The sequence below is a fragment of the Polistes dominula genome, unplaced genomic scaffold, assembly GCF_049000335.1.
Source record: "Polistes dominula isolate Pdom_NZ unplaced genomic scaffold, Pdom_raw_medaka contig_79, whole genome shotgun sequence".
Lineage (NCBI taxonomy): Eukaryota > Metazoa > Arthropoda > Insecta > Hymenoptera > Vespidae > Polistes > Polistes dominula.
In genome coordinates this window covers 5,000,001-5,014,281 of record NW_028300916.1, presented here as the reverse complement: position 1 = coordinate 5,014,281, position 14,281 = coordinate 5,000,001, and the positions used below count along the sequence as shown (strand labels likewise).

At 26.6% G+C, this 14,281-nt stretch overlaps 4 protein-coding genes across 7 annotated transcripts in view; 2 read left to right on the top strand and 2 right to left on the bottom strand.

Annotated features, from left to right (window-relative positions):
- Positions 1-211: 211 nt before the first annotated feature.
- On the bottom strand, positions 212-5,127 carry CSN8 (COP9 signalosome subunit 8). 2 transcript variants are annotated; one of them, XM_089170869.1, is made up of 4 exons: positions 5,012-5,127; positions 3,522-3,592; positions 2,076-2,254; positions 212-935 (listed from the first exon to the last, which is right to left on the bottom strand). In XM_089170869.1, exons 2-4 carry the CDS (start codon positions 3,542-3,544, stop codon positions 679-681), a joined length of 459 nt encoding a protein of 152 aa, XP_089026995.1. In that variant the 5' UTR covers positions 3,545-3,592; positions 5,012-5,127; the 3' UTR covers positions 212-678. The 2 variants fall into 2 exon arrangements, with proteins under 2 accessions (XP_089026995.1, XP_015177810.1); XM_015322324.2 differs by lacking the exon at positions 5,012-5,127 and adding an exon at positions 3,984-4,198.
- Positions 5,093-6,264, top strand: RabX6 (RAS oncogene family member RabX6). The gene is made up of 3 exons (XM_015322323.2): positions 5,093-5,272; positions 5,723-5,967; positions 6,036-6,264. The coding sequence occupies exons 1-3, from the start codon at positions 5,093-5,095 to the stop codon at positions 6,232-6,234; spliced, it is 624 nt and encodes a 207-aa protein (XP_015177809.1). The 3' UTR covers positions 6,235-6,264.
- Positions 5,833-14,281, bottom strand: part of Nfs1 (Nfs1 cysteine desulfurase) — a 19,972-nt gene continuing 11,523 nt past the window's right edge. The window contains exons 1-11 of one of the 3 annotated variants that reach the window (XR_016176072.1): positions 8,806-9,281; positions 8,636-8,715; positions 8,422-8,538; positions 8,150-8,287; positions 7,850-8,055; positions 7,639-7,760; positions 7,410-7,567; positions 7,062-7,333; positions 6,900-6,989; positions 6,521-6,658; positions 5,833-6,009 (exon numbers count right to left, since the gene is read on the bottom strand). Coding sequence is in view for 2 of the 3 variants with exons in the window: in XM_015322321.2 (XP_015177807.2) it covers positions 6,595-6,658; positions 6,900-6,989; positions 7,062-7,333; positions 7,410-7,567; positions 7,639-7,760; positions 7,850-8,055; positions 8,150-8,287; positions 8,422-8,538; positions 8,636-8,715; positions 8,806-8,911 (1,353 nt within the window). In the remaining variant the exon portion in view is untranslated. Of the gene's footprint in view, positions 6,010-6,230; positions 6,659-6,899; positions 6,990-7,061; positions 7,334-7,409; positions 7,568-7,638; positions 7,761-7,849; positions 8,056-8,149; positions 8,288-8,421; positions 8,539-8,635; positions 8,716-8,805; positions 9,282-14,281 lie in introns of those variants that run through there. The other 2 variants (XM_015322321.2, XM_015322322.2) reach the window with 2 other exon arrangements.
- The window catches only part of LOC149033111 (uncharacterized), a 5,586-nt gene continuing 1,765 nt past the window's right edge, over positions 10,461-14,281 (top strand). Inside the window, exons 1-2 of the mRNA XM_089170867.1 lie at positions 10,461-11,055; positions 12,711-12,916. Coding sequence (XP_089026993.1) covers positions 10,845-11,055; positions 12,711-12,916 — 417 coding nt within the window. The 5' untranslated portion in view covers positions 10,461-10,844. The remainder of the gene's footprint in view (positions 11,056-12,710; positions 12,917-14,281) is intronic.

Sequence of the window (14,281 nt, the reverse complement as noted above, 5' to 3'; positions counted from 1 at the left end):
TGGAACTCGGTAGATATATTCGTTACGCAAGTTAACCCGTGTCGGATCTAGGAAGCGAGAAATTTGGAAACGTTTTCTTGCACAATGGTTTCTCTTTCAAAATGTAAAAGGTCTACTTTACGTTTGATTAAACTATAAAAAACAAGAAAAGAAAAAAAAACAGAAAAAAACAGAAGTAGTCGGGAATTATTATTTACGCTTAGCACGAATATTAGTTTTTTTTATTATATTTTTCTTTCTTTCTTTTTTTTGTGTGTGTGTATTTTTTTTTTTTTTTTTCAACGAATAAGATGCGTATTAACTAAAGAAAAAAAAAACAAAAGTACCACTCGAGAGTCAATTTTTGTATATGAAATAAGTGTCACACTTTATCGTGAACGATGATCGATCGAATAAGATCAAACTCAAATAGCTTTCTTGCACGTCCGACATCACACCACCACAACCATGGGGCACATCTTTCCGATCGAACGAACATCGACAACGTGGGTAGATACGATGGTGACATAATATTTCTAAAGGATGTAGTACGGAGATATTCAGACGCGTTGTGTGGTGTTCTCCTTTGACGCGCACTTCCTCATTTATGTAATACGATTACGCTGCAAAAGCTAAAGGCGCTTAGAGTACCGAAAGTATCGATCCCTTTTATTCCACATTAAGTTCAGCAGCACTTGGTTAATTTTCCAAGAAGGAGACAAATTGCGTGAGCTTTTTCAATTGATCCTCAGTTAAGCAGGTCTCGTTGTTGAAGATGCTTTGATCCTTGTCGACTTTAACCGGCTGCACCATCGTTCCATCTATGCTCCAACCCCTTTCTATAGCTGCCTTTTGGGCATCTTCCAATGCAAGACCCGTCATCGATGCTAGCACCGTTAAACCTAACGACGAGTATGCCTTGGAAATCAGCGTCATCGCTTGCTCGCGAACGCTATCTGAAATGATTGTTCAACATAAGTCCTACGATGTCATTCAAATCTTTTTCTTTATCATCGAAACAAATTAATCGATCAAAAATTGACGCAATAAAATTCGCGGTTTTTTTCGTCCGTTTGGTCATATTCGCACAGATAGAATTTAGTATATAACTCATAAAAGTATTATAATCTAGATAATATTAGAGGACTACCGAAAAGTTATGTCCATTTTTTTTTTTTAGAATAAAACAAAAGTATTAAATTTTCATATTTCTTTAATTGACTAATATTCATCAATTATCATTATTTATAATTTCTTATAATAGTGTGATGACAACTTATATATTGCATTTTTACAAAATATTTTATCCCCAGAGACAAAAAATTAAACCGGTGTTTGTCAGAATGGACAGAACTTTCTGGTAAACCTGATAATAAAAAAATAATTACAAATTTTACGATATGTAACGGATACAAAGTTTTGTAAATACAAAAGAAACTTATTGACAAACGATTAAAAATAACATTGCGGTATAACAATGCATTAACGGTAATACAATCAAATCTAATCCTTTTTCCACACATATAACCATCTATCAACGTTTTATATAGCTTGAAGTTTAATGTTAAATGTTATTGAGTTCAGGGTTAATGAGTTTAGAATTTATGTGTCTTTCTATCCATCATCATGTATCGTGAAATTCGCTCGCTGATTTTAACCATTTTGATTTTGAATATTTCCAAAACTATTCCAATACTAAATTTGAAATTTAATCCACATAATTATATTATCATAAATTAATATTTAAATAACAATTTGATCCAATTGATGACGAGGATAGTCAAACGGACGAATTTTGGACTCATTCTTTATACGTTTTGTTCTCAAATTGAAATAAAATAATTTAGATGTAATAGATATATATATATGTACTATGTAGATATATTATATATATATATATATATATATATATATATATATATATATATATATATATATTCTATAGCTACAGTTACAATACTCGTTGTGTGAATATTTGCTTTCGTAACGAGCGCGATTCTCGCTAAAAGGTTTCCAAGACAATAATGAAAGTTATCGAGATCGTAGAAGGTAGGTGCGCGTCGATAGCTCCGATAGCTAACGATAGTTAACGATACCTTTCAGAACAGTCATGATCCCGGAAACGTCCTCGCTCCAATCCGCGTTGAGAGCAACGTGCACCGCGGGCCAGTCCCGTTGCCACATGTGTTTCCCTACCGCCCATATTCGGCCCAATTCTGAATTAGCTTCCTTCAGATTAAACGGTATTCGTTTCCACAAACACTTAGCGTTGCATCTATGATGAGTCAATTTGTTTTGTTTTGCTTTATAATCTCCAATTAATTTTTTACATAATTTTCTAATGCTTAGAACACATGAATTATATTATTATTATTATTATTATTATTATCCTTACATAATGATATATTTGTTAAAAACTTGCAAACAATATCGATTTACTAATGTTTTCAACGTGCAATACATAAATGGTATCGATAGCACTAAACAAATCACGATAGGCACATGCATTTATCTTATTACGTTAAGAGAACTAGAATGTGCTCCGGTTTTCTTAACGATCATGCCAAATTGAATTGAAAGTTAATGTTAGATAAAATCATAGAATCGGGGAGAACACTGCTTTGACTATTAAATCGTCCGATCAAATTAGCCACGGCTAATAGCATTCTCCAGCTACCGAGAGCGACTACGTGAATGCGATAATTGCCGATATAAGCACGGAGAACGCAATTAAAGTGAAAATAAGAGAGAGAGAGAGAGAGAGAGAGAGAGAGAATACCGTTCTCTCTTAGTTAAACATATGCCGATCAAAGGCGTTTTATACATTTTTCATATATATATATATATATATATATATATATATATATATATATATATATATTTTATTCAAGTATATATCTTTATAAATACTAAATTAATCCGGAATCGTATTCTAAATCACGATACTATTATAAAGAAACAAAGTTTAATTGGTCAAGTTCTTAGATTAATATCTTAACATTCCACGTTGGTATTTTGTTATCTTGACATTATCTCAACTAATAAATAATAATATTTACAAAATATGTACAATCATCGACAGATGTGCAATAATAAAAAGAATACTATGACGTTATTCCATGATGAAACAAAAATGTAATTACATTTTTTATGTCGTATAATTGTTTAAGAAAGTTTGAAATATAACCAAGTTTAAATAAAATAATAAATATAAATCATGTGAATCATTTATTCTTTACGTGAACCATTCATTTATCAAATTGATTCATTTCATAGAATGAAAAATAAAGAAAAGTAATTAAAATAATATACATTGTTCTACAACCATACAAAATTTGATTATTCAATGATTTTAAGCTTTATTATCAAGTAAATTTGCTTTAAATATAAACATTTAATTATTAATCAAATATTTCAATAATAATAATAATAATAATGTATTTTGTTTAATTCTAAAAGTGGAATCATTTTGGTCTGTGAATGGTTCATATTTTATTAGCATGTGTAAAGTTTGATAAGAAATAAAATGTAAATTTACTTACAAATCATTTTGATAAAGATACATAGCCAATAGTTGAGCATAAGTTTGAGCCGTAGCAACTCCAGCAGGTGCCTGAAAACAAAATAGTATGATTAAAACATTTGAATTAAACGAATAGTTTGTTAAATATTAGATTAGAATTAACGATAAGAAAAATATAAGCAGCATGAAAGAATTGTATTATTTGGTTTTAGTTTGAAGTCATTTTTCTTCATTGAATGTAATTGTCAAGTGATATTTTTATTAACCTAAAAATGTCTGGTATTAACTGTGTCTATAGGCACAAAATATACTCACAGTGAAAGTGGATTATTAATATTCGTATATAGAACATTTCACATTTAAATATATTATTAATTATAACTTTTTTACGTAGACAATAACAACAAATAACTAGCTTTTAATTAATTAAAAACGATATATGTATCTAAAAATAAAATTAGAAACAAAGAATAATTCTAACCTCTAATTCGGCTTTCTCCAATTCAAGAAGGAATTTGCCAACTTCGTTAAGCACCATGATGAAACTTCGTTATTTTCTCAATGAAAAAAACGATTCATCGAATAAAATATAAAGTGATCGAATAAACATCGAAATCAAATACTAAAGTCAAAGAAAAATCTTTATAACAGCTGAACTGTCGACGAAATTGACACACTCACTAAGAATACATAACCGTTGTAGAGGGCGACACCTTCCAATATTTCAATTCACGAATTCGATCTGACTTATCGAATCTTATCGATAGCTAATATCCAGCATAAAAATCGAATTATCGTTTTATAATATGTAAATATATATGACGCGATTACAATTGATTACATATTTATACAATCAAAATACGAATTCTGTAAAATAATTTAAATTTATTTTATGAAAGATTGTATCATACTGAAATCAGTAAAAATCATTTAAAACAGGTTATATTTGATTTGCTAAATAACTACGTTGTTTTCTATTTTAAGATTTTACAATAAATCATGCTACTGTCTAAAATAATCTATGTGCATACATATATACGATATATATAAGCACTTTTTAAATTATTATTTTTAACAAAAGTATGATGTAATATTATTTATTTGAAATAAATAAATGATTGAAATCTACTCAACGATGTACAATATAATTTTACAATAATTGCTGTTGAGCTGCCGCTAAAAATTCAAATTAATTAATTTCAACAACGATCTACCATTTTCAAAAAGAAAAACATTGCATTGATAATATTTATCTACTTATATAAGGATTATGTATGATCAATTATAATTGAATATGATTTCCATAAATTATAAAAATGTCAATTTCATTGTAAATAATTAAAATCACGTTTGAATAGTTTATCTCCGTTAGCGATAGTTCATGGTTCATCCCTCATCTAACTATTTTTACTGTCACACTATCGATGCCAGTTGTTGAGCTAAATTCTAATCGCGTATTGTGAAAAATACGTTTTTAAATAATATAGAAGTTGCACATAACATCGTTACCTGAATCAGTTTATTTTTGCGTATAATATGATTCCTTGTTGCTGATGTTTACGGTGACTGTTAAGGCGATTTACATGGGACATGGCTACTGTCAAAGTAACGGAACAAAAAGTTATTCTTTGCGGTGAATATGGTGTCGGTAAAACGTCTATATTCAGGCGATTCGCGAACAATACTTTTGTAACAAGTAATGATCGAAAATCGACACTTGGTCTCGATAATATCGACAAAGAATATATAGTTGAAGATAGACGAATATGTGTAAGTACATAATCCAAATGGTCACTTTTGTATGACATTACTGTAATACATTAATTAATTAATATGACAATTCTGACACAATATTTGAATATTTTCCAATCGAATTTGTAATGTATAATTCAACAAGGTTATTCAAGTACTTCAATTTTAAAATGACATTATCATCGTATTAAAGCTCAATGTATATTTCACCATCCTCAGTCTTTAATCTAATGGAATAGATGATTGAGTTTGCATATTCAAGCACCTGATGTGTAGGTAGCTTGTAGGTGGAGATTAATTGTTTGAATGTTTCCATTACATTTTTTATACTGTTATAGTTTGCACTTTCTTAAATATAGATCATACATTTTCCAAATAAGTTCACTTTTTTAAGCTTCTTTGTATATAAAACTATCTAAAAACAAATTACAATCTATGCTAAGTTTATTCATTTTTTGGCTTTCACAGTTACAATTATGGGATACTGGAGGTATGGAAAGAGTAGCATCTGTAACATCGAGTTACTACAAATTTGCAGAAGCAGCTATTCTGGTATTTGCTCTAGATAACTCAACATCCTTTCATCTTTTATCTCAACATTTATTAGATATAGTTACGTATGCAGAAAATGCTAAGATCTTTTTATGCGGTAACAAAAGTGACTTAGAAGGAGTTACTCCACAAGTTACCGATGCAGAAATGGAACAATTTTGGTATGTTTGATAAACATATATTTTTCTTCATTTCTATAATATCTGTAACACATAAATGATTGCTTTAGTGAACAATGTCATAACTTAATCTCTGGGACTTATAAAACATCTTGTAAAACTGGAGAAGGAATAAATGAAATGTTTGAAGACATAGCTCAACATTTAGTTGAAGCTAATCGATCTCGAATGGAACTTCATGAAATGGATAAGGATCGTTTCAAAATTTCTTATATCGATGAAACTGCTGATCCATCATGTTTATGTTAAAAAAAAAAAAAAAAAAAAAAAAAAAAAGAATGAATGACAACGAACGAACTTTTAAAGTTTTTTTGTTTTTAAAAACGAAGGAATTGAATTACATTTTAACATCGGGTTTATATGACAAGAAACGAATAGGGCAGAACAGGTATTTAGAAACATTAAAGTAGAAATTTTATATACGTAAAAATTAGAAATAAATTTAAGGTCCTTGATAGTAACAATTTTTACATTTAAATTTTATTATACGGCGAGGACAATTTTAAATAACCAAGCTTTAAACTTTACAACTTACTAACTGTGCATTTTTGTACATTTTATGTTGCTTATCGATATACGAGCCATCTAACTCACACATTGACAAAACATCTAATGCTGAGTCCATTTGATAGTATTTAAATCGATTCCATCTTCAACCATCTCCCACAGGGGACTGTAAAGAACAAATTTTACACTTGAAGTAATCTCAATTTTTGACTTGGATTCAACATAATTCTATTGTTAAAAATACGTCCAACAATGAATCTACTTCATCCAGCTAAATAATGATATTATTTATACTCATGTATTATCATTGCGAATGATTTGCTTATAAAAGATGATGTAAATTAATAATATAATCATGCTTTTACAATTATAAATAAAGATTTATACTATAATCAACAAAGTTGTACCTCATATCGCGAAGTTTTTTAACTTCTTTAATCGTATGTTCCGCAGTATATTCGATTTCCTCAAGCGTAGTAAACCGCCCAATACCAAATCTGTACAAATTTAAATATAAAAAGTAAATAATAATATGTTCGTATATTATGTAAAACATAACATATACTTGCCTAATGCTGGAATGTGCCAGATCTTCTGATGCTCCAATTGCTCTTAATACATAACTAGGTTCTAAACTAGCACTTGTGCATGCGGAACCACTACTTAAGGCTATTTCTTTTAATGCCATTAATAATGATTCTCCTTCAACACATGCAAATGATAAATTAACACATCCAGGATACCAAAAAACTGAATCCCCATTGCGTACCACGTGTGATAAATTAGACATAATTTTGTCAATCAAGATATTCGAAAGATTCGTTATATATTTATGGTCGTACTGTAAAAGGAATAATTGATAAAAGGAATAAATTTTAGAAATTTCTTTTAGAAAATCATAAAGAGCAAATGTATACCTCCATTTCTGATTTTGCCAAGTCACAAGCAACACCAAGTCCAACAGCTAAGGGAGCTGGAACGGTTCCACTCCTCATACCTCGTTCCTGTCCACCTCCACTCTGTATTGCTTCAACACGAACACGTGGCCTTCGTCTTACATAAAGTGCTCCAATACCTAGAAGAACATTTATATGAAAAACATGAAATTGCAATTTAAAAATTGCAAATATTCATAGCTATATATACCCTTCGGTCCATATATTTTATGACCACTAATAGACATCAGATCAATGTTCATTGCATTAACATCAAGGGGTATTTTTCCAACAGCTTGGGCTGCATCCGTATGAAAGAAAACCTTTTTCTTTCTATAAAAAGCAATGATTAATTAATATATATATGCCAAATACAAATATTATTTATTTCTCAATATATAATTATATGTATAAATACTTACCTGCAAATAGCACCAATCTGTTCGATGGGTTGCCTAACACCAATTTCATTATTAACAGTCATTATAGATACAAGTGATGTAGCTGGTGTAATAGCAGCTTCTAATTGATCAATATCGATTAATCCATTTGATTTAACTGGTAGATATGTCACTTCAAATCCTTCTGCTTCCAAAGCTCTACATGAATCTAATACACATTTGTGCTCCTAAATACATACATACATATATATATGTGTGTGTATACATAAAAAATTTCAGTAGAATGACTTCATATTATACATTAAAATTTTATTTACTTACCGTTTGCGTTGTCACAATATGATTTTTTCTTGATTTATAAAATCTTGCTACACCTTTAACAGCAATATTATTACATTCCGTTGCACCAGACGTAAAAATAATTTCTTTTTTATCTGCACCTATTAAATCTGCCACTTGCTAATGTATGTGAAAAGAATTATTAGTAATATTCAAAAAAGGGAACTTTATTTATGTGTTCATGTATAAATTGTGATTGTTAGAATCTTACTTGAAATATGAATATGTATTACTGTATATGTTATTATACTAACCTTACGAGCATGTTCCACTGCAGCTTCTGTTTCCCATCCGTACATATGAGTTCTAGAATGTGGATTTCCATAAAAGGAAGTAAAATATAACATCATCTTATCCAATACACGTGGATCCTAAACATTAATTAACTTATTAAATTATAATTGACTACAAATGATTTTTTATGATTGCACAAGTTGTGCAATATTATGTTTTTTTTATATTTCATACCATAGGTGTGGTGGCTTGAGCATCTAAATAAAGTGGTCTACCTTCAATAGGTCCTTTTTTATATTCATCAGTGATAGGAGCTGCATAATTAGAAAATTATATTAATAAAATAATTATTCGTAACTTTGATAACCAATGAATGATAAGATATAATCACAAATAAAACAAACATTCATATTCTGTGATTTCTGATAATTGTTGACCAATTGTATGTAAAATACGACAATCTTTTAATTTCCGTATTGTTATCATCAAACTTCTTGTTGAATGCAACATTATGAAAATATTATTATTATAAATAATTAATTATAAGTCATATATGTGTGTACTTGTTAGACCGACTATCCCGCATGTCCCTAACCTCAATAATCTCTGTCATTCGGTACAACCGAACTCAACAGAAATTGTATAAGAGAGTCATCTACCATTCATTTTTGAATGTTCTTTTTTAGATATTCATTTCTTTTATTATTATTTAACATTGTTATTTAATAATTCCTAAGAAAAAAAAAGAAATTATTTTGCATTATTATTACGAAGAAATAAATATTACGAATAAATATTTGACCAATATCATCTCACATGTGTTGGATCGATAGTATCGACTTTTTCACGAAAGGATACACGAAAGATACAAAGATGCATATATATAATAATCTTATATATATATATATATATATATTGTTAGATTATTGTATATATTATTATATACTATCAATGTTCACTCATTATATTATATCAATTAAACACGAATCCAATAACGAGAATGAGATAATTCATTAAAGTATGCGATTAATTCATTTTTATTTTAACAAACTCCTTTCTTTTTTCAAACATCTTATAGATAAATTTTTGTAATGTGAGTTTTACTATATAATATACTTTATATATTATTCTATAATATATATATATATATAGTATATTATAATAAAAAATATATATATAATAAATTATATAATAAATATATAAAATATACAAAAATATATATATATAATACAATTATGTAATAAAATATATATAATATACTATATATAATTCTTTAATGTGTTTTACTATAATATAATAAATCATAAAACTATAAATATGTGCTGCAGTTTATATAAGTGAAAAAAAAACAAAATTAACAAGAAATTAATATATATTACAATTTATATTAGAAAATAAATATTTATCATATATGTTATACAGTTAATTTTGAAATGACAAAAATGTTATATAATGCCTGAAGCATTATATAGAATTACCTTGTAAATCCAAGAATCCGTGAAACATCTGCACACCATCATACACATTTCCCGGTTATTCCATAAAATGTGCACAGAAGGTTTCATTTATTCTATAAAATGTATTTCAATGAAGTTTGTTTTTAGCACGTGAGCTAAAGAATCTGAAGCTATTGCAAGTGAAACAAATCAGGGAAATTTGTTAATGACATTTTATACATATTTTTAAATTTCCATGGTTTGTCTTATTTATAATAGCTTCAGATTTTTCCCTTCCCTTCCCTTCCCTTCCCCCTGTAATCATACTCAAAAAAACACTTTACACTGAAATACATTTTTATAGATTGATCAAAACCTTTTGTGCATTTTACACAAAATATCCAACATTTCATTTGTTTCGAATAATTGTATAAAATGTATTTTCTTTTTTTCTTTGCAAATGGAAATTCTATAAAAATCCACACGTTTCTTCATATTTAATCGTAATATATACAATATTATATATTTATAATAAATTAATGATAACAATATACACAAAATAAATAAATAAATAAATAAATATGACGAAATTAAAGTGCAGTAGCATCGTATTAATAAATAAATTCACCAAAAAAAAAAAAAAGAAAAAAAACAAACAAACAAACAAACAAAACAATGAAGATAAGATTGTAAACAACGAAAGTAAGATCGTAAAACATTTGATACTTTCTCTTGCTGGCATTCGCGAAACGTCGTCGTATAATCGAGGTCTTCTGTTACATTCTTATTTAATGACGATAATAATTAATCAGCATATGCGAAGAAACGTGAGACAGGTAAATAAACTTTCATCATTGAAGATTATGCAAATATATTTTAAACACGTACACTCGGATAAGGGTTGGATTTAAAATGAAAGAAACGCTGGAGAAAATCATTAAAGTCTTATAATTAATATCGTTCTGAAAGCATCCCAAAAAAAAAAAAAACAATTAAAAAAAAAAGAAATGAGAAAAAAACAGAATAACTTGTTAATAATAATGTCAATCTCGATTATGCTACCAATAACGTTAAACGCAGTTATTTTGGAAGATTGCAAAGATCGATTGATGGATGCCTTTACGAAAAGTTGTGGCAATGATCGTCTCAAAAGAGGTGTTGAAAAATTTCATCTGAAAAAACAGGATTATCAAAAATACGAGATGACTGAATTTATTGGTAAGTAAAAATATTATTCGATAATCAATTAATTAACAATAATAAAATATCAAGATTGTGTTAAAGGGGTGTATAGTTGAAGTATAGTATCACAAATTAATTATATATATATTATAAGATTTAATTATTAATATTAATTAATAAAATAAAAATATCTATATTATATATTATATAAAATAAAATTAAATAATAAAATAAAATAAAATAAATATAAAATATATATTAATTGTATATAAATAATTTATATTTATATAATAATATATTTATCATTAATAATAATAATAATAATATAATTAATAAATAATAAAATTAAAATAATTAATAATAAATACATATATATATAAATGTATAAATATAAAATAAAAAAATATAAAAGATAAAAATAAAATAATATAATTATTATATAATAATAATAATAATAATAATTTTATTTAATTTTAATAAATTAATGTATTAGATATAATATAATATACTCAATCCTTATTCTTTTCTATACGGTTTTAAAATAACACGATTGAAAAAAAAAACAACAACTTATTACCTGACACCATTTATTTCCAGTAACGCAATTTCTAAATCTCGTTTTTCCATTCTAAATCTTATCCATTTGGCTTCGTTATTTATAATACATCGAAACATTTTTTTATCAGAGTGAAGTGCACACACATATCATTCGTTGTTATCATCATCGAATAGTTTTGAAGTACAAAGTAAAAGTCCCCACCAACATGACGTCGTCTGCTTCGAAATCTACCGTTACACTACAGTTCATTATCCTTTATTAAAGTCTCAGTTAAAATTATTTTATTATTGTTATTTCCTTAGAAAAATAATATTAACATTAATCAATGAAAAACAACTTTGACTTATTTTCATAGAGGACAATGATCCACCAGTCTAACGGTGGATTTCGAAGAAGATGGAGATGACACTGAATATCTGTGCTTTTAAATTTTAATAAACATTTCTATCGATTAATTAACAATCATTTTAGATATATCATATCTCTAATAATATTTACGTTTGTTTAAATTAATATACAATTGTTTTAAAACGTTTTTAACAGCTTTGGTGATTTTAAGTTCAAAATTTGCATCTAATAAAATTATCACATTGAAATTGTTTCATATTATTTTGAAATAAACGTATACACTGTTGTATTATTCTCACTATAATAGATATATGACTTTAATAATATTTACGTTTGTTTAAATGAATATACAATTGTTTTAAAACGTTCTTAACAGCTTTGGTGATTTTAAGTTCAAAATTTGCATCTAATAAAATTATCACATTGAAATTGTTTCATATTATTTTTAAATAAACGTATACACTGTTGTATTATTCTCACTATAATAGATATATGACTTTAATAATATTTACGTTTGTTTAAATTAATATACAATTGTTTTAAAACGTTCTTAACAGCTTTGGTGATTTTAAGTTCAAAATTTGCATCTAATAAAATTATCACATTGAAATTGTTTCATATTATTTTTAAATAAACGTACTATGTGTTGTATTATTCTCACTATAATTGATATATTGATTCTGATATTAAAAAATATTGAAATAATAATAAAAATAAAGGATAAGCAATGATTAAAAATGAAAAAACCAATCGAATATTTATTATCCCTGTTTTCTTCTTTCAGATGATTCTATAGAAGAACAGAAAAAACCTATATTATTTATTAGACAAGATAACAATAAAGATATTTTGACAAAAATAACGAATTCTGAGGAAAATCAATTGGTTGATGATGTCGTATTTGATTTTAATGAAGAAAATATTCAAAAAGAACGCCGACATTTTTCATCAAAATCTTTATCGTCTATCCTTTTACAACCTTACGATGCGGTAATTATCAAATAAAAATTCATATTCAGAATAGTTTGAACAAAATGATAATACAGTTAAATTCATTAGAAAGTTTTTCAGTTTAACATTGAATTACCGTAAATAATCCTTCCTAATTTTTGTTTTCATTTAACACTAAATATGCCATCATTTTTAGTATACTTATTTCTACCACACTAGTCAAAATGACTACTGGTGTATACAAAAAAATGCTTTTTGAGGCTTCCAGTTTTTAACAAATATTTAACAATAATAATTTTAATAGATATATGATAGATTAATAGACATTTTTCAATAAGAAAACGGCTTAATTATTTACAGAAATCAAATGAAGTACAATAAACATTTGGAATTAAAATGGCCGGACCAGTCAAAATGACTGATTTGGTATATCTAACGTTAATAATGATAAAAATGACAAGGACGAATGAATACGATGATTAAATTATTTCTACTTGCTTTTCACGTAATCGCTTGTTCACATCTATCCATTCCTAGGATGAGATTGTCCTTCGGACAATATGTACTTCATTTGAACAATCTTATATCAAAGACATATACTACAATTTCTCGTAGTAGTTAATTTTACATGTCCATTATAACCATCGATGTAATCACCTTTGATGAGAATTACGTGATGTTGTAAGGCTTTGCAAATATTTATTTGTAAAATCGATTAACTTGACGAAATGAAATGTAAGCAAAACAAAAAAAAATTAATCATTATTTATTACTTATTTATTTATTTATTTATTTTACTTATTTATCATTAAATATTTATTGTTTGGTTTTGTTTTGTTTTTTTTTGTAATTTTTTGTAATTGTTAAATTGTATTGTGTGTTTTTTCTGTCTTTATTATATTTTTTGTTTGAATTAATTTTGAAGAATTTTTCAAGAATTTATTTCTAATGTAATATTCAAAATGAAAATGAAAAAGATTATTAAGCACAAAGTTAATCGTTTTTAATTGCGCATATGAGGGATCATATGTCTACAAAAAATAATCTAAAAATATCTGATAATAATCCAAATGACGCAAATAAATAAATTTTGCATTGGCATGAATTTCATTGAATGCAGTTTATTTATAACACGTATATGTACAAAATATTACATTCGTAAGCTTGTTTTTTTTTTTTTTTTTTTTTTTTTTCTTTATGTGTCGCGCCTCTTTCAATATCGTTTCTCTCGCCTAACTTTTTCTCCTTTTTTGCCTTCCATCTACAAAATTAAATTAAATGAAAAAAAAAAAAAAAAAAAAAACAAGAAAAAATAAGTAACAAGATAAAAATCAATGAAAAGGAAAAAAGTTACAAAAAAAAAAAACAAAAAAAAAAATAACAAATTTTTCTATTATATTTTGT